At 36.5% G+C, this 24203-nt stretch overlaps 3 protein-coding genes and 1 long non-coding RNA gene across 6 annotated transcripts; 2 read left to right on the top strand and 2 right to left on the bottom strand.

The window, feature by feature from the left end:
• The first annotated feature begins 189 nt into the window (after positions 1 to 189).
• On the top strand, positions 190 to 2181 carry LOC143143346 (ciliogenesis and planar polarity effector 2). 2 transcript variants are annotated; one of them, XR_012991101.1, is made up of 5 exons: positions 190 to 631; positions 741 to 1006; positions 1069 to 1205; positions 1309 to 1571; positions 1689 to 2181. XR_012991101.1 is itself a non-coding variant. In XM_076304488.1 (4 exons), the coding sequence occupies exons 1-4, from the start codon at positions 535 to 537 to the stop codon at positions 1514 to 1516; spliced, it is 708 nt and encodes a 235-aa protein (XP_076160603.1). In that variant the 5' UTR covers positions 190 to 534; the 3' UTR covers positions 1517 to 2181. The 2 variants fall into 2 exon arrangements, 1 of the variants encoding a protein (XP_076160603.1); XM_076304488.1 differs by having other exon boundaries at positions 1309 to 2181.
• LOC143143348 (uncharacterized) lies at positions 466 to 7162 on the bottom strand. Its single transcript, XR_012991102.1, has 3 exons — positions 3254 to 7162; positions 1005 to 1165; positions 466 to 924 (listed from the first exon to the last, which is right to left on the bottom strand). It is a non-coding gene; the product is annotated as an uncharacterized LOC143143348 (long non-coding RNA).
• Positions 1733 to 14763, top strand: Zuc (Mitochondrial cardiolipin hydrolase zuc). 2 transcript variants are annotated; one of them, XM_076304489.1, is made up of 5 exons: positions 1733 to 1845; positions 2216 to 2485; positions 2587 to 2771; positions 2877 to 3152; positions 14061 to 14763. In XM_076304489.1, the coding sequence occupies exons 2-4, from the start codon at positions 2232 to 2234 to the stop codon at positions 3122 to 3124; spliced, it is 687 nt and encodes a 228-aa protein (XP_076160604.1). In that variant the 5' UTR covers positions 1733 to 1845; positions 2216 to 2231; the 3' UTR covers positions 3125 to 3152; positions 14061 to 14763. The 2 variants fall into 2 exon arrangements, with proteins under 2 accessions (XP_076160604.1, XP_076160605.1); XM_076304490.1 differs by lacking the exon at positions 14061 to 14763 and adding an exon at positions 3351 to 5823.
• Positions 7261 to 10881, bottom strand: Meng (serine/threonine-protein kinase meng-po). The gene is made up of 2 exons (XM_076327716.1): positions 10530 to 10881; positions 7261 to 8842 (listed from the first exon to the last, which is right to left on the bottom strand). The coding sequence occupies exon 2, from the start codon at positions 8840 to 8842 to the stop codon at positions 7679 to 7681; it is 1164 nt and encodes a 387-aa protein (XP_076183831.1). The 5' UTR covers positions 10530 to 10881; the 3' UTR covers positions 7261 to 7678.
• Positions 14764 to 24203: the final 9440 nt, after the last annotated feature.

Genomic DNA, 24203 nt, shown 5'->3' on the forward strand with positions numbered 1-24203 from the left:
ATTGGTCAATGTGGCATTTATTTGAACTAACGCCAACTTCACTGCTAATGGAATTATTTGTCCCATTTGCATTGGCGTACTATAGGAATTCTTATTGGTTACTTAAGGCGGGACTTGTTCCGATTCGTCGAGAGATTACGTATATACACAAGATTCGTAGAAACCGCCGGTTGCATACGATATGTATAAGGAGCTTGTCGGACTCGTTGGAAACGTCCAATTATTTCACTTGATGGGCCGAACGGAGAAGACGCGATGGTTTTACAAGTTTTTGTTAGGTTACTCTGTACAAGTTTCTTCACCAAAAAGCGTGATATTTGTTGCCACAACCTTTTTTGATGTCGTATTTCTTGTATTGATATTTTTATACATAAAATTCATTAATTAATAAACGGATCAAACAGCAAAGATTGATTTTGTAAAGTAAAACATTGTTAACTGTTTATACATTGAACGAAACTCAATTTTATTATTGTCAATGTTTATCGATGATTTTTCGGGTTTCTATATCATCTGATTCTTCTGCAATTGATCATGAACGCGATAAACGTAAATTGGTTACATTCAGTAGAGGGAGAATCGTTGGTGCATCATTTTTATGTAAACACATCAAAAAAGAGAAGATTTTATGGTAAACAACGAATCGTTGAATAAGCAGCATGTTATTTTATAAATTTAGTTTGATTATCGTCTTATCGATACGTCTAATTTTTAACTTAATATTTTACAAAACATTGTAGGTATTCTTGAAAGACCTCTTCTACCATCTTCAATCGAAGAAGTTACATATAAAATTTTTATGGTCGGCAGATCTGGGGTAGGAAAAACCTCGGTTGTAGCACGTCTCGCTGGTATATTGGAATCCAATAATTATGCCGAAACCAATGGAATAAAGAAGACAAATGTATTTTGGCCAGTTAAAATCTGGGACAAAGTTGTATTGTTTAAATTACAATTTTGGGATACCTCTGAGACAAGCATTAAGAAATATAATCATATTTTACCTGTACGTGGTATACATGTATTAAATTAGATGGGACCCAAAACTTGAAACATTTAACTTTTTAGGCATGCAAAGACAAAGTTGATGCTATATGTTCTGTATTTTGTTTCGATGATGCCATGGGTTTTAATGACATTCCATATTTGATGAATACAATGACTGCTATAAAGGAAAAACCAGCAAACATAGTAATAGGAACAAAGTAATTTATTACAAAGATTTTCTATGTATTTTCTATATCTATGGGTAAAGGATAATTACACAGCATTCTAAAGGTACTTTAACTATATTATGACATTTTATAGATTTAAACCATGGTCAAGTTCTACAATAGAAGACACACGAATAAAAGAATTCGAAGATAAATGGAAGGTTAAAATTGTCAGAGTTGATATTAATAAATTATCCTCAAGATCCGAAATATTCGACTGTTCGTACCAGTTGAACACAATATGTAATATACTTTGGAATAGAGATAAAGAATTTATATCTAAACAAATGGGACAAAATTAAGTAGCAAATGATTCCGCGATACCCGCGAACATCTTTTACAAAACTTTCAATAAAGGTAAAAAGTTTCGTAATTCGTTTGTATCAGTAATATTTTTGTTTTTTCGGCAATCGGTGCAAGTTGAGAACACGAAGCACTAAGGTTGACAAACGTTTCAATCGTAATCTATGATAGGTACTTTGGGCGTGTTCGCAACAATAGAATGTTGTCAGTACTGGAAGGCAATTTCAAGAGAGTCATTAAGTGGCGGCAAAATTAGCAACGTGTCGATTCGTTCATGTCTTTGAATTCCTTTTCAAAGACAAATTTAAACATCTTTAGATAATAAAAGGTATATATACTAGTATGGTATATCTTATCTATCTTTTGTTATTAAACAATTTTTTATTAATGGATATATCGACTGGTAAAGTATTAAACGTAGGTTATAATTCCCTTGCAAAAAATGTTTATCTCGAATTACGTATATTACTCGGTATGTAATAATAATAATGATCGTTAAACGAGATAACATTTCAACTCATAGTTTTAAATTGTTTAGAAATCGAGCTGTTAGGTCATCGATTACAATTTTTTTTTTTCGTTTGTTTGACACTTGCTCGGTATCGTATGATTAGATAATATCGAAGACACAAGTGTACTTTGGTTTCAATAAAATTTGATTTCACCTTGTTGTTTTTCACTAATTACTACGTTTTTAGGTATCCTGTTTTAGGAATGAGGAGCAGAAAAATTTTCCTAGTAGGGGGGATACTGATTACTTCAGAGATTATTTGGCAGTTGTATAAAAGGTTTCGCGATATCCGGAAAAGAACCATCGACACCTGCGCGGTTTCAAAAACAAGCGTCAACGAACCGAAACGAAACATTTTAGAAGTTATGTTTTTCTCAAAAGAATCCAGTATTTGTCGAGCACACGCCACTTATGAAATAGTCTGCCACAATGACACTTGTCCGGTTCGTTATTTGAGGTAACTCAATCGTAATAGTTCATTGTTAATACATGTATATGAAATATATGAAGATTTAGTAATATCATCAGTTTGATCGACTCACGCGAATAACATTGTAGAAGTCTGGAAAATTATTTGAGTCGCGCAAAGCAAAGTTTAGACGTCTGTATGCACATGTTGACTTGCAAATTATTATCAACGGCTATTGTGAATGCGCATAAACGAGGCATACATGTAAGGGTAATAATGGACCAAAGCAGGGCTTTCAACGATGAAGCACAAACGTCTATGTTCCATAAAAACGGTATGTTGCGACAATCGGTTTGTAAGCATTGATCGTTCGTTATCGACGAGTGCAAAAAGTATTTTGTATCGTTTTTTTTTTTCGATAAAATTACGCGTGTTTCAGGTGTCGCGGTTAAAATGCAACACTCTGATGTCCTAATGCACCATAAATTTGTAATCGTGGATCGTGAGATAGTGATTACTGGTAGTATGAATTGGACAATGTCTGGGTTCTTTGGAAATTTTGAAAATGTCTTCGTCACCAATTATTGTTCATTGGTGAAACCGTTTGTCGAGGAATTTGAAAAATTGTGGATAACATTCGAATATCCATCTTCCAAATCGGAAGAAAATTTGAAACATCTAGCTTAAGATTTGTCCGACAACGTTCTTTGACTCGGTGAGTGGGCATTTATTTTCTTCTTTTTTTCAACGTTTACGCACGCATGTAAATTACAACGCGATTTGGCCGAATGCGAAAAAATTCGTGGAAAGACTTACTTGACTTTTGACTCTTACTTTTTACTTAAATTTCTTCGAACTTGCTATTTTTCGGTGGCACGTTGCGTTAAATAGCTGTAATTTGTGCTAATTTTAGGTTACAACCTGTTAACGACGTATTTTTTCCTAATATATGGTGTGAATCCTTCTTACGTAAAGAAAAGATTGAGACAAGAGGTGTACGAGACCACAAAATCGCGAGTATTCGAAACATCGTTTGGGATGCACTTTGTTTGATACAACTGGGAGTGTTTATAGACGTTACGCTCTATCTCGAGATTATGCTTATCTCAACGCAGTAGCTTGAATACGTCACACAAACCAGTGCAGCTTTAGTGTAGAATTTAATAATCGTTACAAAATCACGGGAATATTTTAGAACAACAAAGACGAAATTATAGATGCAACTAAAATCGAAAAGCAGAAATACTTTAGGAATTTCGATTCGATTCCGAGTAAAATTCTTGATTCGACGCGACTCGATGTATTCGAGTTCTTGCACACCCCTAGTTGAGACACGTCGATAGACACGATAATCGATCGTAGAGGTTAACGTCTAGGTATATAGTAATTTAGAAGGCGATTCGAATGAATGAACTGAATGCGGAGCATTGTTCGCGCGGTCATCGATAGCCTACTATATTTAGACTCTAACCACTGGTTATCGAAGTTCATCGAATACGTGTAATTTGTATTTATAAAATTAACAAGATAGGATACGATAATGTCGTTTATTGTTTTCATAACCGGTTGCCACAGTAATAAGGAAGAACTCGAGAAAACGTGTTTCAGCGCAACGATTTAAGTACTTACCGACATCCCGAAGTGTTGTACGTTTACATAGCATGGTAGGTTGTTATCGTATTTGATAGCGCTTCGTGCGATGCGATTGAAGTCAACGATCGTAATGGATAATCTTCGAGTAAGCACGGATCGCTGTTCCAACTTCGTAGCTCTTTGGTTCCTGATGAAATACGCTCTAATAAGCGTTTACAATTGTTTTTACAATTAGTAAAATTGAGAAATAGTTGAGTGGTGGGCATAGTAAAAGACGCAACGTTGTTCGCTAAATAGAAGAAGTCACGTGGTGCAAAATTCGGGACGTCCATCGCTGTGACAAGACTAGCAGTACGGTATTGAAATATTGCCGCACGGATGCAACCAATGCGCCGCAACGCTGCATGGTTAGACGGTGTTCTCGTCGGTCGATAGAAGTGGAACATTGTCCGTATGTATAAATAGGTTAGGCCGTATGAAAATAGACGTCGGGGCCGTTGGACCAGAGGATCAATGATGATCCCAAGCGACCAACCGTCCGATGGCTGGACATTTTTCTTTCATTTCCTCCCCTTTGATCGAAAAATCACGAGATTGGGTCAACGCTACTGTCCTTATCGCAAGCGTTTCTTTTTCCATTATTTTACACGAATGTAAAATAACATGCTCCAACCATACATACGACCGAATCAAAATTTCCTTTCCCTTCCCTTTGCCGCGGAGTACTAACGTTGAATCCTCGTACGCACGCGAGAGTATATGTATACACGTTGTGCGTATACAATTATATATACTATATATACATGTGTGTACACGTCGAGCGTGCAGCTGGTCGAAGCAACGGCTAAGAATAACCGTGCGATGCATGGAAATAGCAATGCACAAGCCCGAAATACGCATTGTATCCAGATACGATAAAAGCCGGCTGCACGTTGGTGCCTTTTGACGTACGCCAAGATGGTTTTATTTTTGTGTCTAGCCTCTCATTGCCGGTAGATCGTACCGGCTAGTACGATATCCAAACACTTGGAAACAAAATTTCGTCAGCTTCCGACTACAGCCTCGTGTTCGATCCAATCGCACTTCGCGTCTCGGTTCGATTCGGCTCTCTTCGGCTCGTCTCGCCTCTATTGGACGAGAGTGCCGCTTTCAAAGTACGGTCGTTAACGGTTCCGCGAATCGTTTACTTATCTTTCGAATTGGGTTATAAATTTTACGATTTCACTTTGTGGAAACTTTCCGTCGACCAACGTCGATCGTGTTCGAAGAACTCCGAGCATGCGACAAGCCCATCTGCATCGTGTGTTTTGGGAAACCTTTGTTGCTTTTCGTTCGAACCAGTACCAAGCTGTATCGAAACAAGTTCGAATGTACAACGTATTACATATAACTGCGCGAAATACTCGATGAAAGCAGGTGTTTCGTAGGTTGAGGGCGGCGGGTCAGAACATACGAGTGGCACGTTCGTGGTACTCGACGAGGACCGAGAAAAGAAAAAAAAGGGGGAAGGTCGAGTGTTAGTCGATGGCCCTCTTGTTTGCTTTTTTTCACGTTTGCGAATCGAGGATGAAAAGAGAAAAAGAAGCAAAAACGTTTGTTAGGTAGCTGTTTAGCTCGTTAGAAGGTTAGGAAAAGCGGATAAAGCACGATTCGCGGAACGGTTCACACGTGCAGCTCTTTGTGGAGAATCGATTCAACGGTTAAACGGAAAGTTTGCCTCCTTGAGTAGAGGACGCCTTGCGTTTTCAATTACGCCGAAAAGTACATACAGTAACTCCAAAAAGTATTCACACGCTATATTATAAGGAAATTCTTATCTGTAAGGTTGATTTTGATGAAAGTTTGTGTGCACGAAGAATATAATATAATAGTGTATACATAAAGAAATTTTAATGTTTCTTTTATTAAAAGAATGCAACTCTTATTAGGACTTTTTGCAACAGAATGATAGTGCACTGAAAACTGAACATTTTTTATATGAAAAGTTTGGCTCTACTTGGCCCCAAAAAATTGTATTAAAATAATAAAGAAATATTGAATTTTCGATTTTGATTTTATCTTCTCGAGAATATTTTTTGTCGACAAAAAAATTATATCATATTCGGTCCAGTATGTTTTACTTGCACATAAACTTTCATTAAAATCAGACTTGCAGGTTAGGGGAATTTCCTTATAATTCAAGATAGCCGCGAAGATCGTAGGAAGAGACAAGAAAACGTTGTGATTCTATGTAATTGCAACGTTTATTTTGGTAATGTTTATATAGAAAACATTGCTTGGCGTTAACGGAGGCCTGACGCGTCGCCTTCTCTGTACATTTCTTCCGTTCGGTGGTCTTTCCTTTTTCTATTATATATACTATCATGCTTTCTACGACTTTGAAAATCGCGCGCTGCGAAAACACACGTTGCGCGCGCTCACTCGCCGAAGACGTAGGGGAAAAACCGTGATACATATACATACTTACGTACGGAGCATGCTGTTCTTGGTAGGATAGCTCCAGCAAGTTGTACTACACCGTTCTCCTTCTGTTCGCTCCATCTACTAATAAACTGCTAGAAGAATATATGCGCGCTATGCGTATGCGTACTCTATATCGCTTAATAACGTTAAATATCTTTTAATCTGTTTCGAATCTTGCTCGAATTTGCTCTTCGTTTTGGTTTCCGCATTCGAACGTTTCTTTTCGTTTTCTTTCGTTACACGTTCTTCCTACATTCTCGATGGTACGATTTGTTTGTTTGTTTGTTTTTTTTTGTTTTTTTTTTTTCGATTATCACGCAAGGCCTCGCAAGGTACAGTCATCTATACCGGTTCACATTCGCTAGACTAATTATCGTAACGTAACAAATTACTAGGAAATCCGCAGTCATTATTGTCTCTATAGTCGACACCGAAAACACCGATCGCAGTTACATTCGCGTTTGCCACAGCCTTAACGAGTTTTGTTTTGTTTCTTTTTTTTTCGTATCACATTCGTTTCGTATTCATTGCAGGAAGAATTGCCTGTATCGCGCGCGTGGATTCCGTCGAACTTGGTTTTTTTTTTTCGCGGGCGATACTCCCTCGGGCAATTCTCGCCTCAAAGTTGTTTCATGGAAAGGAAGTGTACGAAAGACGGTCATACGTGAATATACATACATTAACGTATGTGTTATATATATATATATATATATATATATATATATATATATATATATATATATATATATACATATATATACACACACGCATATATATCTGCGATACGTTCGTCGATAGATAATTGGTCCGTTTGTAGAGAAAATTGAGAGAGGAGACGGAGAATTAGAAAGGGAAGCGGAATGGAGGGAATAGACGGAAATGAAGAGGATAAAGAAGACCGAGGTGGGAGGGATTATCACACGTTTTCGCGTCCACGTCGACGTGGTGTATCGGTTGGAAGTAGTTGAACGCGTAGGACATGGAAGCGACGAAACGCCAGGCGACCTAATGAAAGGGTGGACGTGGCGAATTCCTCGCGGTCGTTTCGTAGGTCTGTTTGGCACGTTGTAAAAACGATACGGACGTATCACATCCGTCACGCACGGCGCTGAAGCCGGCAAAGCTGTACTTTCGTTCCCGGCGATCGCTTCTGAGGCAGGGCTCGCTGGTAGCTTTAACTATCTCTCACATGCCCTCTGTCCCGAGGCTACCGGCCAAAGCTGGCTCATCGATGTTCGAGTCGCACTGCATCACCCACTCCCAGATCCTCTTGGTGACCACTTTCTGATCGATCGTGGTCTCAAGGCCGTAACTGTTGAGTAGCTTTCTCAATTTGTTTTTGTTCTCGTCTACGTTACGTTGATCGTCGAGGATCGTGTCGAGGTAGAGCAAACTGTCGCCCCTCCTCGCGATCGTCTCGCTAGCGTCGACCGACGTGGACGTAGCGCTGTGACTGATCTTGTTGACGCACCACGAGTCCTTTAGATACTTGTTGATCTCGGTGACGTGCGGCCTCTTCTCCGGTTTGTGCTCGAACACTCGCCTAAAGTATCGCAGCAGCCTTGGCGTGAATCGTCTGAAGGTTGGCGGTATCTTGGTGGTGCGTCTTTTCAGCCATCGTTGGAAGGCCGAGTATTCCGAATCCTGGATGAGATCGGCGCTCTGCCAGGGCGGATTTCCAGTCAAGCAGACAAACAACACGATACCGAATTGCCAGCAATCGGCGCTCCTCTTGCACGCGTACCTCTCGTTCTTAACGATCTCGTAGATCTCCGGTGGCTGAAACGACAACCAGGTGCACCGTATCTTATTTACAAGGGTTCCCTCGCGTCTCGTGCATCCGAAATCGCACAATTTGATCTTGGACATATCCAACGAGAACACCAACACGTTCTCGAGCTTGATGTCGCGATGCGCCAACTGTTTCGAGTGTATGAAATCGAGAGCGGAACTGAGCTGACCGGCGATCCTCTTGCACGCTTCCTCGCTCAGACCACCGGCTCTCACGTTTCCGGCGAGGTCCCCGTGGGGCGCGTACTCTTGCGCGAAAACGAAACACTTCTCGGACTTGAACGCGACCGCGTACGAACACAGAACGTTCGGGTGCGGGCTCAAGTGGTACGAATAGTGGAACTCGCGGAAGAAATCCTTCTCCGTGGTCAGTTCTTGGTGGACCGCTTTCAAAACAATACGCGTACGCGTCGCGCGATGAGTCGCTAATAAAACTTTAGCGAAACTCCCTTCACCGAGAGTCTTCTCCACATCGTACTCCTTCGACAACTCCACCTCCTCCAGAGGAACCTCCTGCACTTTGTGTATACCGGACTCTTTCTTCTCGTGAAGTTTCATCTGCAATCAGATCATAACGTGCCTCCTTGTTATCCCTATTTCTTCCATTGTTTCGATACTTTTCGTATCACTTTCTCTCTCTCTCTCTCTCTCTCTCTCTCTCATCTATTCCTCCCATTTGAATTTCTCACAATACAACGCGAACGTGTAAAATCAATCAATACCCGTGGGCGCCCCCACCCACCCCACCCCTCTCTTTCTCTCTCTCAGACACACCCGCGTCATCGTAACGTTTAGCAGAAAGTCTTTCCGTCTGTTTGCGTCATTGTTGCAGGTGACTTTAATCGACAGGGTGTCGTTAATGCGACCGATCGAGCGCAAAACGTTTCACGCTTGGAAACGTTCACGTCGGAGACAGCATCGATCGTACCCCTGCTCTTGACGTCTTTAATTCAAGAATTGCTGTCACCCTTGCCCTTGCTCCCACTTTTATCAATTCGAACGAACGAGATAGAAAAGAAACTCGTCGCACGAGTTTAAATTACTCGTTACTCTATACGAGTGCACAGTTCACGTTTCGTCCTTACTCGGCCCGGGAACATGGTAGGCGGCGAAACGTTGAAAAAGGTTTCACTTTAGAGTGGAGAACACGAAAAGGCTCTCTTGTCGAACATTGTTGGAAAAATCGAGAGGATTTCGAGTCGATGGTACACGTCAAGGACGAGCAGGTCACGGGGGTGTGGAAACACGGTGACGAGAGGGGAGCATGCAGGAGGTTGGCCGGGTGAACTCAGGACCTTTGGAGCTGCCTAGATCAATAGCAAGGATTTCGCTGCGGCAACGCGCCTAGGGTTCCGTTATCGCTCGTACCGATTACATTCGAATTAACATTCAACGAAAAGAAAAGAAAAAAAAAAGAGTAAAACGTCTTTCACCGTCACGCTCGTACCGACTCTGTTCGAATTAACGTTAAACGAAAAAAAAAGAAGTAAAACGTCTTTCACCGTCACGCTCGTACCGACTCCGTTCGAATTAACGTTAAAAGAAAAGAAAAGAAAAAAAAGAGTAAAACGTCTTCGTTGAAATGTTGTCTCGTTGGTAGAATCGATTCGTTGCAAAATACTTGTACGCGATGTACGGATGCTTTTTTTTTTGTCAACTTTGATGCGTTACCATTGGAATGATTAAATTCTTCGTTAAATCGTAGAATTTGTACCACCGTGTCGAACTTCGTGATCGGTTGCTTCAACTCGGAATACGTAATACATGTTTGCGAAGTTTTCCACGGATCGAGCTCCCCCGATCGAAGAGATCACGGTTGATTATTTGTTCTTATTTTACAGCGAATTTTACCGGTTCGTTCTGACAAGCTATAGACGCAGGTATATATTTAGCGTTAGTGTTTACCGGTGCTATTTTAACGCGTGTGAAAAATTAACGAAGTAATATCTTGGCATGTCTTTACGTCTAATAAGATACTCGAAGAGATTGCAGAAGGATAGCGTCAGAGATAGAGACAGAAAGAATAGATGGATAAATGGTTAAGGCGTTCGATAAGAGGAACACTGCTTCGTACGTACATCTTTTTACTGGTATTTATTTTTATTTTGCCGTGTCGCGTCATCGAGTCCAATTTCACACCGCGTTTACGTTTATTCGCGTAATCGTTGACACACGTTCGTGTATCGATAGGGACAACGGATTACACTTTATCTTTCGATTTACGAGGCGAAGGTTCAAAACTCACCACGATGGTAAAATCCTTCGAACGATGAGAAAAGTCGCTGTGGAGTGACCAATTAACGCAAGGATAATGGAACACACTGAATTCGACCGTAGTAAATTCCAGTTATACTTTCACGAACGATTTGTCTTCTCGTTTACTGGTCTCACAATAACATTTTCACAGCGACAGCGTGTCGCGATTCGAAACACGAACAGGGCACGGCGAGCAAGTAATTGACGTAAATAGACTCGGTGATGAGAATTGTTACGAATCTTTCGGCGTTCCCGGCCGTTGTCACAGAAATCGAGCAATCTGTTAACGACAATAACGAAAAAACCGCTACGTTGCTCGATGTCACATTTTCAGTAATGCGCGCATGTCGCGTCTGGAGTCGTCGCGACGCCCTGCGCCGCTTTTATAGACCCGGCCGAGACGCGCAGACGTAGATCGAAAAAAGGTACGAAACATCGACGACGATTAAACACCCGCGTAGTTCCTGGTCAATTTTTCTTATTATTTTTTCATCCAACGATGAAAGCACGCGTCTTCGCGGTGAAACGATCGTTTCCTTCGATCGATCCTCGAACGTCGATAATTGGATAATCGAGGGATTCCCGATCAGATGGGGGGACTGCGTACGTAAACCGACAAGATTTTCAATAAGAATTTTTTCGTTTCTCGAAAAGAGAAACGATCAATTTTCGCCCCCCGGTCTCACGTTTCGTAACGTAACGATTTTTGCGAAAACGCAGTCCGGAGTTCTGGTTAACAACGTAAAAGATCCGATGAAGTTTTTCCATTTTGTGATATTTCCATACCGAATCGTAAATATCATTTTTAAATTGCTCGGTTCAATTCGCGGGATTCCTTGCGAATTACTTTTTAAAATCTACATTTCCCGTCCGTCTTTGCCTTTTATGTAAGAAAAGGAAACATGGCAGAAATTATCTTGAAAATCAATTTTACGATTAATTTATCTTTGGAAACGAGCTACTATTAGGTTTGGCGTATCAAGTCTATGCGATTCTTTGGTATTATGCCAAGGACACTGTTTTTCACGGTGTACATTTTGAACACGTAGCGAGAGATAAATTAATGATTTTCTCTCGTGAGATATCCAAATACAGTAATGTTCCTCAAGTTGAAACAAATTTTCTCAAGGATTGTTCGTACGCGACCGACGGTGTTTTAGGTTACTAATAAATTGCAAAACATAAAAGTAAAGGTTTTGTAATTTTTTATCATTACAAAACTGCTGCTGCAATTCAATACATGATTCTTTGAAATGAAAATAATACCAAATACGAACATTTTGGTTTCTCAGTTGTTCTTACTGTTTTACTTTCTCTTTTCGATGTAAAGAGTTGAACGAGCTTCGTTTCAAGGAGAAATCAGAGCGATCAAATTTCGCCTATCTGTTCTTCTAGTTGATACAGTCGATACCAATAAGAAACAGCTTGAAGAAAATTATTATACAATGAAACGTATGCAAGTTCAATATTTTTTCGTGGCCAAAAAAACTTAGTAAAACATCATAATATATAAAGGAAGGACTACAGAATATATTAAATAATTTTATTTGAAAAAAGAATTGCTTTCTATTTTTATAGTAGAAGGCAAAACACAGATGGAAAATCAATAATTGGGCACTAGTGTCTGTATATTGTGTTATAATGATTAAAAATGTTATCGATTGTTCTCTATTAATGTAAAAGTAACCCTGATTTTGAGCGAAGATACAAAATATTTTTATATTTATAATTATTGAGAAACGAATGTATTAAAAGTCGTAAAAAATATCCGATAATGGGTAAGTATATCTCAAATATCACCATACATCGGTGTTATAGACTGTATGTTCTCGAGGTTTAAATTTCGCATATTCGAAAGGATTAAATTTCAAATATTCCAAAAACATCCATCTTGTACGTCTCATAAATGTTTTAAAGAACTAAATTAAATGTATTAAGAAAAACCGTGATAGACTTTACAGCTAGATGATAAAAACGTTGAAAAATGTTCTTAGAACATTGTTTGCAATTTTCAAAAAGTATCCGTTGGTTATGTACACAAAATTATAGTTCCAACAGTGTTGGTACAAAGTGTTTCAATTTTAAATAAGAAAATCGCTACCATTTGTATATTATCTTTGATTGAAAATAATTATATTCAGTTGCTCTGAGTAAGCTATCTAATTACAATTTGGTATTGTGTGATTGAATATAATTAGTGATTTCTTTATTGACGAATAACGAGTGACGAATTACCTAACTTGAAAAAGATTGCATACGCATAAACAATTGATGCGAATGATAAAAGTTGTCGCATGAAATTTGTGCAATAAGATTCTGTTTTTAAAGTTGGTTTTTAATTAATAGTCTTTTCTTCACTGCCTGGGATAGTTTGGTAGCAGTTTGTTTTTTGTTTCAAAAAGAGTCGGTTGTATAGTATTAAACTTATACTTCTTCATTAGGCGTGAATATGTAATTTTATTTAATTCTTAATTATTTTTATGTAATTTTTTTGAAGTTGACGGTACACATTGAGACGGTGAGGGTCAGTTCAAACTCACATGGTTCTAAATAAATGGTACAAGATTTCATTATCTTTACAATAAATTACCTAAATTTGGTAAGTATACATTTTTACAAATGTATGCAATTTATTGTATATAATAAAATCTTGTATATACGAACTGTTGAAACGTTTCCAAAAAGCATAGGAGACGTTTCGTTCGGTAATTTCAAACATTCGGTTAATGTTTTTAAAAAATTCTTTAAACTCACTCGAAAAGAAAACCGGGAATGTTACTGTCGAACATTCGGAAAATGTTCCGAGAATGTTGATACAGCATGTCTTTAGATCGTTCCACTTTGTAAACTGAACTTTCTTACGACATTTAAAGAGCTTAACGAGGACGTAAAGGGGACATGTGGACCTTTTCGGGATGTCCTTCTAATGTACAAAACATCCGGAACGGATGTTCTTCGGATGTACGTAAGATGCTTTTGTGCTATTCGGGATGCATACAGTAAAGATCCTGTGGCGAATAGGCGAAATAACACCAAAAACAAACATTAGAAACTTTTTTTTTTGGTCACAGATAACACTTAAGACTGCTCGCTTCAAGAAAGTATATAAATAAAGAGTATAAAAACTTCATTCGATAATTTTTCTTTCAATATAATACAATATACTATACCTCTCTGTACATATACTTCTGCATTTACAAAAATACCCATTTTCTTGTTTGTTTTTTTTTAAATAAATAAAGCTTGAAATATCATAAATTAAGAAAAAATAAGTAAATATTTGTAAAAGAGTGTAAGGTCGATAAACAAATTTTAATATAAATCGATAAAATATCAACTTTTGTCTATCTTTCTATTAGTAAATGCTTCGTGGTAATACGTTTTCGTAAGTAAAGTTATAAAAATATGTTCTCTTACTACGAAATAGTATCACACTTCTATTTAATAGAATGTAACAATAAAAAAAAATTTTATTCTACTGTATGTGTCTGTATTGTTAATAAAAAAAATATTTTTGCAGCGTTCCACAACTAATCACTTCGTTAAAAAGGAATATTTGACAATGATCCAGCGATTGTTCGTATCGTGTCGGCTGTATTTGGACGTCATGCTGTGATTCAAGTATGGGTCGTGCCATTCTGCACGCGTTCAATGTTCTTGCTGCTTTAGAGCTATTATTTTCTAAAAAAATTAAATGGCCTTTTTGTTTCCACTTAGTAACAAAATTGAATATGATATTTTTAACCCTTCGAGTGCTGGACTTCATAATCCTGTTCCGGAATCATTTTTTACTCACACCGATATTTCATTAATGCAGATATATTTGCTGTTGCACGAGACTCGAGCTCCTTACGAAATTTACATTAATACGTTGAGGTTGGAACATTCATTGTTATATATAACTAGGTACACATACAATTATTGCCAGTGCAATAATGAAATTTAATACTGTGTACATGTCTCGAGAAAGTGACGAGTCAAAAGTGACTCCAGTACAGTACTCGAAGGTTAATATTGTTTGTGATTCAACGAAATAATTCTTATGCGATTGTAATTTGATTTTTATACGGTCTCTATAAACAGGTAGTAAGCCTTTTAATAGTACCAATGATTCCTTCGCAAGAAGTACAGTGCACGACAAATAAAATGTCACCCTATATTTTCACCAAACTCCTTATTGTGATAAACTATATTAATAGAATTTTTCTTACTTTTCGACTAAACAGTTTTTGAAACAAATGAACTATTGTCGTACTGTGATTTAAATTTTCGAAGATTATAAGAAAATTATGATTTTTAATTTTTGGATTTGTATTTTAATAAATAACAAAAAGCTAAATCAACATGTGATTTCTTCAATAAAAGTTATCTTCTTTATCCTGTAGAATATAATTATAATTTTCTGAAAAGACTGTTAAAATTATGTATTCGTTGTCGGACAAAGACTGTTTTGTAGAATTCAGAAACGTGCTTCGCATTTTAGTGGTCAACTAGCTGACGTGTCTACATTAATGACCGAAATTGTGTCCATTGACAGTCTGTTTTCACCACTATTTCAGAGCTGCCACGAAGGACAAACAATATAGAAATATTACTTTTAAATTGTTCAAGACTTGATCCAGGTGTCAAATTTGAAAAATCAAAGTATTTGTAATATTTTTGTGTTACAAAAATGACTGTACAATTAAAGAAAAAATTATTCAGCAGGGATAATCCTTTACAATTTAAACAAACAAAAATTGAAGTTCGTATGTTTCATTGCTGCGGAAACGTGAAATAAATTTTCTGTACACATTGTTTCCTCAATGAAAATAATCATTAACTCCAAGAATTCTACGTAATCATTTCTTGAATGCTATTGTTGTACGATCTTTAAGTAGAAGTTCAATTTTACTTCTATATCTTGGAATTTTCGACGAACGTAAATATTTTTTATACTTAATCGAATATTATTATAGATTGGTTAATTTTCGACTAAGCTTTTTAAAATTTTTTAAACATGGCTATTTATCTTCAAATACACTTCTTACAACTAATTTGCACATGTGATGTCGATACAGAAAATACAATAAATTACATTTATTCTCAAATATTACAGGTACCTTGCAATTCTTCCAGATTTGTTGACGTTATATTACTGAAAATGGCTTGAATTTTGCTAATTTCTAATTTTCTAACAATTCAAATACTGTCAATACCTGTTCTTTATCGGTCCTTTTATTTAAAAAATAATCATGCAATCACTTTGAAATTTTGTATATACATATTAATTTCTCATCTAGTACAATTTAAGAGTGTAGTACCACTTTTTGAAAAATAAGGACTACACTAATGTACCTACATATTTGATCGATATTCCAGTATCGAACATTAACAATATACAAAACATTATGACTGAAAAAAATTCAAAGATATGCCCAACTGAATGAAGAAATAGAATATTGAAAACCAGTGAAGACTAATAATAGTATTTCTAGTACCTAGATATCGATAGTAGTGGCTTCACGTAGCATAATACTCCTACAAATGTATGTATCTTCGCGGAAGCTTAAAAATAATAAACTCCACATCTAATATTTATACCAGGCACCAGCTGAGAATTGATTAATGAAAATTATAATAATATCTTGTTTGTTATCATCGGTAAGTAAAATGTGGATAGTTTACTTTGGACAAGTTATACATAGGATCGATATATTTTGATACTGTCTGTTTATGAATGCTTTATGGGACACTTTTTGAACGTTCCTTTATTCGTGTAATTTTTAATTCGTACATATATAAACAAATGTTTCTCGTAAACTACTGATAAGACTATGCGATAACGTAAAGGTTGATTAAGAGGGCATACTAGTTTGAAACGCGTAAAATTACAGAATTTTCAAGAATTTGTTCAAAGGAAACAAATGAAGGTATAAATATAAAACTGTACAGTATTATTTATATACAGTGCTGAACAAAAGAATCCTCACAGGATGATTATTACGATACAAGTGTTCATAGCCATTAAAAGAAACGGTTCAAGGAATAAATTGTTCGATTACCCATAAATGATTGAAAGTAACGTCCTCGATGAAGCATACACATCCTTGCTCTTCGCACCAAAGAGTTACGGACCGATGCTAGTGTGTTTCGTTGCTTTAACTCCTTGAAAGCCTGTTCTATTCTTTCATTGAACTACAGAAGTCTTGCAGTACGTTCTGCGTGTTTCTTTCACATAGCCCCATAAATAAAAATCCAGTGAACTCGACCCATTAGTACAGTATTACCACGACCCGTTCAACATTGATGATACATGAAAGGGCATACGAGATCAGCAATCTGTAAGCGAGTTCACAGTCAAGTGTACACGTACTTGACGAAACTGAACTCAATTTTCATCTTATGGAAAAATTTTATTCTTGATTTTCGGTTTATTTTCACACTCTGTATATTTAAATGTACTAAAAAATGTTTATTTCCAGCAGGATCGAAAACACATGACGTATATCGAGCCAATGGTTCGTATTTAATACTACTCACGTTTTACGCACACCGTAGCAAAAACCAAATATGAATCCGATCGTGTCGAAAAAAAACATCATAAAATAACAACTCGAGAAGCTCGCATTATACGTATGTATAATAAGACGATAACTATAAAAGCATGATCCTGCCCACCACAATCGGACGTTTCTCGCCCCATAACGCGGGGTTTACCGAATAGGCTCTGCGCTCGGACTGCCCAGCCGGGGAACCCCATACATCTTCTAATCTCATTCTAAGAGGTCGGGGAAGTCTTTCGATGATTTCTCCAGAAAAAAAGGGGGAATCCCTCGTTTACTACGTCTACTTTAGTGACAGAACTAAGTAGTATTAATACATATTACCGTTTTAGGCTACAACTGTAGTCACACGAGCCACTTTTGCGTTATTTGGCCAAGAAAAAGGCAGAAAATATACATGCATGTCGTATCGTAACGTTTTTATACACGGTGTATTTATATTTGAAAGGCACACGAAAGAGAAAATTTTAGGTGCATCCCATAAATGGAGAACGATATCGATACTACCGTGTCCCATAGTGCTTCTCTTTTTTTGTACCGTACTAATTAGTAATTCGTGACATTTTTTTGCTTACTATATACCGAATGTATAAATTCGATAAATGTCCATTGTCCACCACGATTCCATGCAACAAACCACTGACAATACGCTCGAAGTTGGATACTCGTGTAACCTACTGCATTTATCGGTAAACAATGGAAAAGATGCACCGATGTATCCCAACCTGTCGACTGCTGCAATACTTGCATTAACAAATGGAAATTCTAGCTCGTGTGACCAAAGTTTCAAAACAATACAGGTATCATTGGTATTTTTTTTATATTTGTTATCATTCTAACTCTACGAGAGTATAATATTTAATATTAATCGATTCGCGTATTCCGATTAATCGGTCTAGTTTTAAGTATAATTTATTCGAATTCTGTCTGGAAAGCTTTCAATTACGTATAACTAAAAATAATCCAAATACAGTCGCGTTCGAAAAAATGTTTAATTTACATTAATTGCTGCTAAACCCTTAACTGGTCGATTATTAAATTTACAGCTGTCGACTTAACGTTCATTCTGAAGAAACACAAACAACGATCATTCTTGATCTTGGGTACTTAACGCGTTCTTGATTTAAAGACGAGATGTTACTGACATTGCGAAAAAAAAATTCTTGGTAAAATATTTGGCACTTTTGTTTCGTTTGTCGTATCTTTTTTACCTTTTTTCGACCTTGTTCTTTTTGCTTATAGATATTCGGGTACATAGATATCGTTTGTCTGCATCATAGTTTCACATACATATACATTTTGTGGACGTTTCTCGTTTTCTGTGTTTTTCGAACTCGCCTTGAAAGACGATTCGAAATCTATACTCTGTTTCACAGTGAAGTTACTCGTGGCGAGTTCTTTTCAATTTTTTACTGCTTCTCGAATAACGTCACATTTTATCTTTAACACGTTCTGTATCTTCGAATCTAACTTAGGTTTCTTTTCCTTCGTTTACGTATCGTGCTTAGTTTTCTTTTCCTTCGTTTACGTGTCCTACCGTTTCTCCTTACACTCAAAGCCCTGTAACAGTGTTTCATCTCCACTTTCTTTCGGCCATTAACCAATGATACTTCTTTTTAACTGTCGTATTTTCTTGATTCGTTTGACTCCCTGTTTTTTATGAAACTCTTTCCCGATTTTATCGTCCGTCGCTGAACTCGAAGGCAAGTTCGATAAATCGAAGAATTCGGATGCGAATAAATGTTGTTCTGTATATCTGTCGGCGTGAGATTTAGCTCGAACGACATTCGATCGTCAAGCTTTTACGAAATGTCTTGCATAAAATTGCCTCGCACGAAATTGTCGATACGTTTACACGAATCCGTTTCCAGAATTAGAATCAATATCGAGGGTAGCATCGGTCGTATCGAGTGATGAGAGCACGGCTCTTTCTGGAATCGTTTCTCGGCCGATTTAAACGAGGAATTAGATTTCCCGCTGATTCGGTTGGAATCGGAATTCAATCGTTGCCATTAACCGCGAAACGAATTCTCGGGAACAGAAGCCACATCAAGGAGAGAACGAAGCTTTTAGTAGAGACAAAAAAGAAACAAATCTAAGGTCGATGTTGCTTGCTTACATTGAAACTCCCGTTTTACGTCAAACTGTCTATTTTCGGTTTTCTCTACTTTCGAGATGATAATGAACGCGCCAGCGCAAATATTATAGATACGAGTCTCGACGCATCGACGGCGTACAACGACTAATTTAAGAATTGAAAATACCGAAATTCGATTCTCACCGACTCGAAGATCGTTAAGAAGGAATGTAACATATCTTTAAGCAATTTTTTAATCTTTCTGGTATACATTTTTCTTGTATTGTCGATAACTGGGTCCGACGAATGGACCTAAACCGATAAAAATAATGATAACTCGTGAATAGACGTAGATGTGCACAGGAAACTATACTGGTAACAATTTAACACATTATTTCATTGAATGAAAAAAAAATTAAAATATGTCTATCTATTCCTTTTTGTGGCAAAACAAGGTTCGTTTCTCGTGACATTTAACGTGTCGTGTAAAGAAGGTGGCAAATACTTTTATTTAATGTATAACTGTATGTAATAATGGTTTATATTATATTTGGGTACCCTCCTTACTAGAGTTTACATTTTTCCAATGCAATTGTACCATCATAACCGTTTAAGTTTAAGACGTTATTACTGGAATCGGTAGAAAATAAAAGCACTAATATTTTGTTTTTCAAGATCGATGGACATTCAATTATAGTAATCTACTTTCAGTTTCGTAAAAGAGTTCATTAGAAAGTATTTGATTCGAAAATCTTTTCAAGAAGGTAGAGTTGGATAATTGCATGAAAATCAGGACTCAAGTCAGACACTGATCCAACGGGGATGTTGATTTTTAGACTTGATACAATGACGTTTATATTGAAAGTTTCCAACATCTGATTCTTTATCGTGTAAACTTTCATGTGACGAGCTTGATGACTCCTTCAACTAACCTGCAGACGTGGATGCTTTTAAAAATTGTTAAATAAAGTTGACCCATCTGTCAGATCTTCAAATATCAGTATATCTGTTAATTAAATCTACAATGCTAGGTATCAATTCAATTTCCTTCCCGGTGGTAGGTATTTCATAAAAATGTTAATAACGTTAATGGGATTAACTTTCACATATATAAAAACGAATCTGGAAACAAATATTATTGTCACATAAATAAATATAAAAAATAAGAAGAAAAAATAATTCAATCTCTCGACGGAAATTAAATAAGATCTATTTCCTTGTAATATATTTAATTTCGATAAACTATTTTTCAGTTTCTGGAACATCTACTCTGAGTGAATAAATTTTTTCAAAAGTACAAGACATACCGACAGATGGTTGAACTAGATTGCAGTCTAAACATGTAAATGCATTAACTGTAATTAGTCTATAAGGTAGCAATGTCGGCAAGGCAGAGACCACAGATCGGGATTGATGAACGAGTTGATCGAAACGCGTCGGAAACTAATCAGTAAGGAAGAGGCTGCCAAAGAGATACGTGTGAAATATTAGTTTGGAATAAAGCGATTTTATATTAATGTATAATACGTGCATTAATTTGAAATTGTCCCTTGTTAGTCAATCTTGTTCTCGCAGGTTATGGGCTCAGGATTGAAATGTTTTAATTAAAAAAAGTTGTTCACGGAATGTTTAAAATTGAGGAATTGTGAAGTGCAGTGCAAATAATGGCGGAAAGACCACGTGTGATCATCCTCAAATCGAATGACAATTATCATTCGGAGAACAACAAATTACAATTACATTTAATTAAAGATATTTGGAATGTGGTAAATAAGGTTCTACCAACAACTCTAAACGACGAATGGATGTTAAATGATGGAAAAGCTAATGCGACTATAGGACCGTTAGTTGGAGACAATCAACTTGAATATATGTATTTACACTACGGTAAGTACGAGAACAACGTGGCTAGCATTAGAGGAGTACCATCAGAAATTATCGTTATCAAATAAGATATTTTTACTGAAACGTTTATGCAGATTAACTCTTGAAGAAAACTGAAATATGGAGGGGCACATAAATTCAATAGTTGAAATTAACGATCAATTGGCATCCGTGGAACTAAACCTTCACGAAAATTTATTTATACCTTCAATAGTAACAGTAAGTAGAATTCTTGAATCGTATAACAGTTTGATAAGCGGGCTTGAAAGCAGATCTGAGAAGAATTTAACGTTAAATCTTGTTAAAAGTAAATTAAGGGGTTAGGACACTGAATTTTTGAAAAAGTTGCATCTTTTTTGCCTTAAATAATAGTTTGAAATCACATAAAAATAAAGTACAAGAGTTTCCAGTCTTTAAATAAATTATTTTTGGGAATAATCAGATCATGAAAAAGGAAATATTTGCAGAATCCGCATGAAATTGAAACTGAAACAGCTTTTATAAGTGTGTTTGTAAAAAAACTAATAGCTGATGTGATGAAAGAACCGATAAGTGATGTACTGAAGGCAAGCACCCATATTTGTGAAGAATAAAATAAAAACAAGCATTTTATTAATGTGGTATGGTGTTTAACTCGAAAAAATTTATTTAGCAGCATTACAATTATAAAAATTGCTACTTATATTGCTGCCAGTATTTTTAACACAGATTTTTCTAGTGTGCTATTTATTATGAATAATATGAGTATAACAATAGGGCCAACAGCTATTGCAAAATCTGACACGTTAAATGAAAAGAGGATACAAATAGCCAACAAACGAATGTTTGAAAGTTCCAAAAAAGGTCAAATTGTCCATAAATCTTTTCAATTGGCCTTGCAAGAGTTTTAAATTGAAGCAGAGGTTCATATGTATGAAGTAAAAGTGACTAATTAGTGGTAAGTGAAGAAAACATGAAAAATTGTATTTGGAATCTTTAAATGTGTTTTTCCTGAACTGTGTTTTTAAAAGTAGCATGCAAGATATCTTGAGATCTAATCATTCAATTACAGTGAAATTTTGCACATTCTATACAATATGTACTTAACATATACCAGGCAATATATTTCACAAAAGTGGAAATGTTTGATGATCAATATGTAAAGAATATATTTTAGTTTCAAGCATATTTTTTAATTTTTGTTCCAGATAATTCCATGTGGCAGGAATCTTGTATATTGACAGATCCTCTTAAAAAAAGTAATTCAAACGATGCCATTAAAAATCTAAGTAAATAGCATTTAAAATAAAATTCACACTGTTTTTTTTTATAGTTCATACTACTGTAAAATGAGCCACAAAAACTTATATCAATCAAATCTTTACTTTTTTCTACTGATGTTTTAAAATATGTGCTTATTTTACAATTTTCAGAAAAAAAAATCTATCTTGAACAAAAAAATGTGCAAAGAAACTAAAAGAACTAGTATAAGAATGTTAGTTTTCGATTTAAAAACTAATTTTTTCATTATCCTTCAATATTGATGCTGAAAAGGATCTCAAAGAACTTCAAATGGAAATAATTGATTTGTAAAACAACACTAAACTAAAAAATAAGCTTCAAATTATTAGTTTCATTGATTTTTATTACTTTCCTTGAGAACAAATTATTAACACGATTACGTGAAACAACACCCTACCAATGTTAGAAGTTTTGAAAACCAGATTTAAAGAAAATCCATGTATGTGGATACAATGTAATCGTACATATGTATTCCGGACAAGTGACGATAGAAATTTGACAAGAAAGCCCAAAAGTTATATTTCATCGGATAGAAAACGAGAAAGTTCAATAAGAACCATCAAACAAATGAAATCCAGAATTAAAAGTAGAAATTGAATTAACATCGGGAGAAAATAGCCACGAAGAAGACGAAATTATGGAAGAAGAGGATACATTTGCAATTGAACGTACGCGGCGGGACATGAGGTTCACTGGTCCTCAAATCTCAGGTCTGGCAGTCCATGCTGCTGCAGTAGCAATGGTGGCTGGTCCAGCTAACGAACTGTCGAGGTTGTCCCGGCCATTCTTGTTAGAGTAGTTGAGTAAAGGTTTTGGTAGTTTTACCTACTGTACAGCTGTTGTCCGGGCACGATTACTTCGAGGAATACCTGCACCATATAAGGAAGAAAGCTACCACGCGCTGCTGGCATAAAATCAAATTTATATGGATCCTTGGACATATCAGGATTCCTGAGAATAAAAAGGTAGATCAGGCTACAAAGTGGGAGGTTTGCTTTCCAAACCTAAATAACAACTCCCCATTCATGGAAGATCTTATCAGGAACGTTAAAGGTCGTCTAAAGTACCAGTGAGACTCAGTATGAAAGTAATTTACTCTACATCGTATCACGAATATCAATGATTCGTTTTTTTAATAACAAACACCCCTGAGGATAACCAAGCATTAGAATTATTCACGCCAAATCCTCCCACTCATACATACTAAATAATAAATCGATCCCATTGTGTGAATTATACCATGTTCCAATTTTAACAGACCATCTGATCCTGTTCTGTCCTAAGTACATTCGCCGAAAAAAGTATCCACACATCGCAATGCGTTCAAATTAAATACAGATAACTTCATATGTAGAAGGCTAGTAAGCTGTGAAAGATACATAAGCAGTTAGGAAATTAACTCAGCTTTCAGATAGTATGAATTTTATTATGACATAAATAAAAATATAACAAATCTCCACTAACGTCAAGCCTACTATGAGCTATGAACGAAGGAAATTGAATAAACGCAATAACTATAAGAGTGGCTACTGAGCTACCATTTAGATGCAACCTGGACAAAGTTCCAAACTCGAGCATATAAACTCAAGGAGCCCTCGTACTGAAAACTTGCGACAGACAGGCGAATAGCAATTTTGGTTTTACAGAATGAAATAGGATCCACTGGTATTCGACCTTCGTCGCAAACACGGTGAGGTGTCAAGTGTCTAAATACCTGCGTCCGGCTCTCGTGTCAGCAGTTCTGGTCTAGGAAAGTGAAAAAGCACACGAAGAGTGCTGTCGAGATTGAAGGTCGGGACAGTTTCATTTGAATAGGCTCAACTGAATCTGACCTCAATCATTCTTTCTCAGGGAGACGTATTCTATTCTAATTTTC

This window comes from Ptiloglossa arizonensis, chromosome 2, assembly GCF_051014685.1.
Source record: "Ptiloglossa arizonensis isolate GNS036 chromosome 2, iyPtiAriz1_principal, whole genome shotgun sequence".
Classification (NCBI taxonomy): Eukaryota; Metazoa; Arthropoda; class Insecta; order Hymenoptera; family Colletidae; genus Ptiloglossa; species Ptiloglossa arizonensis.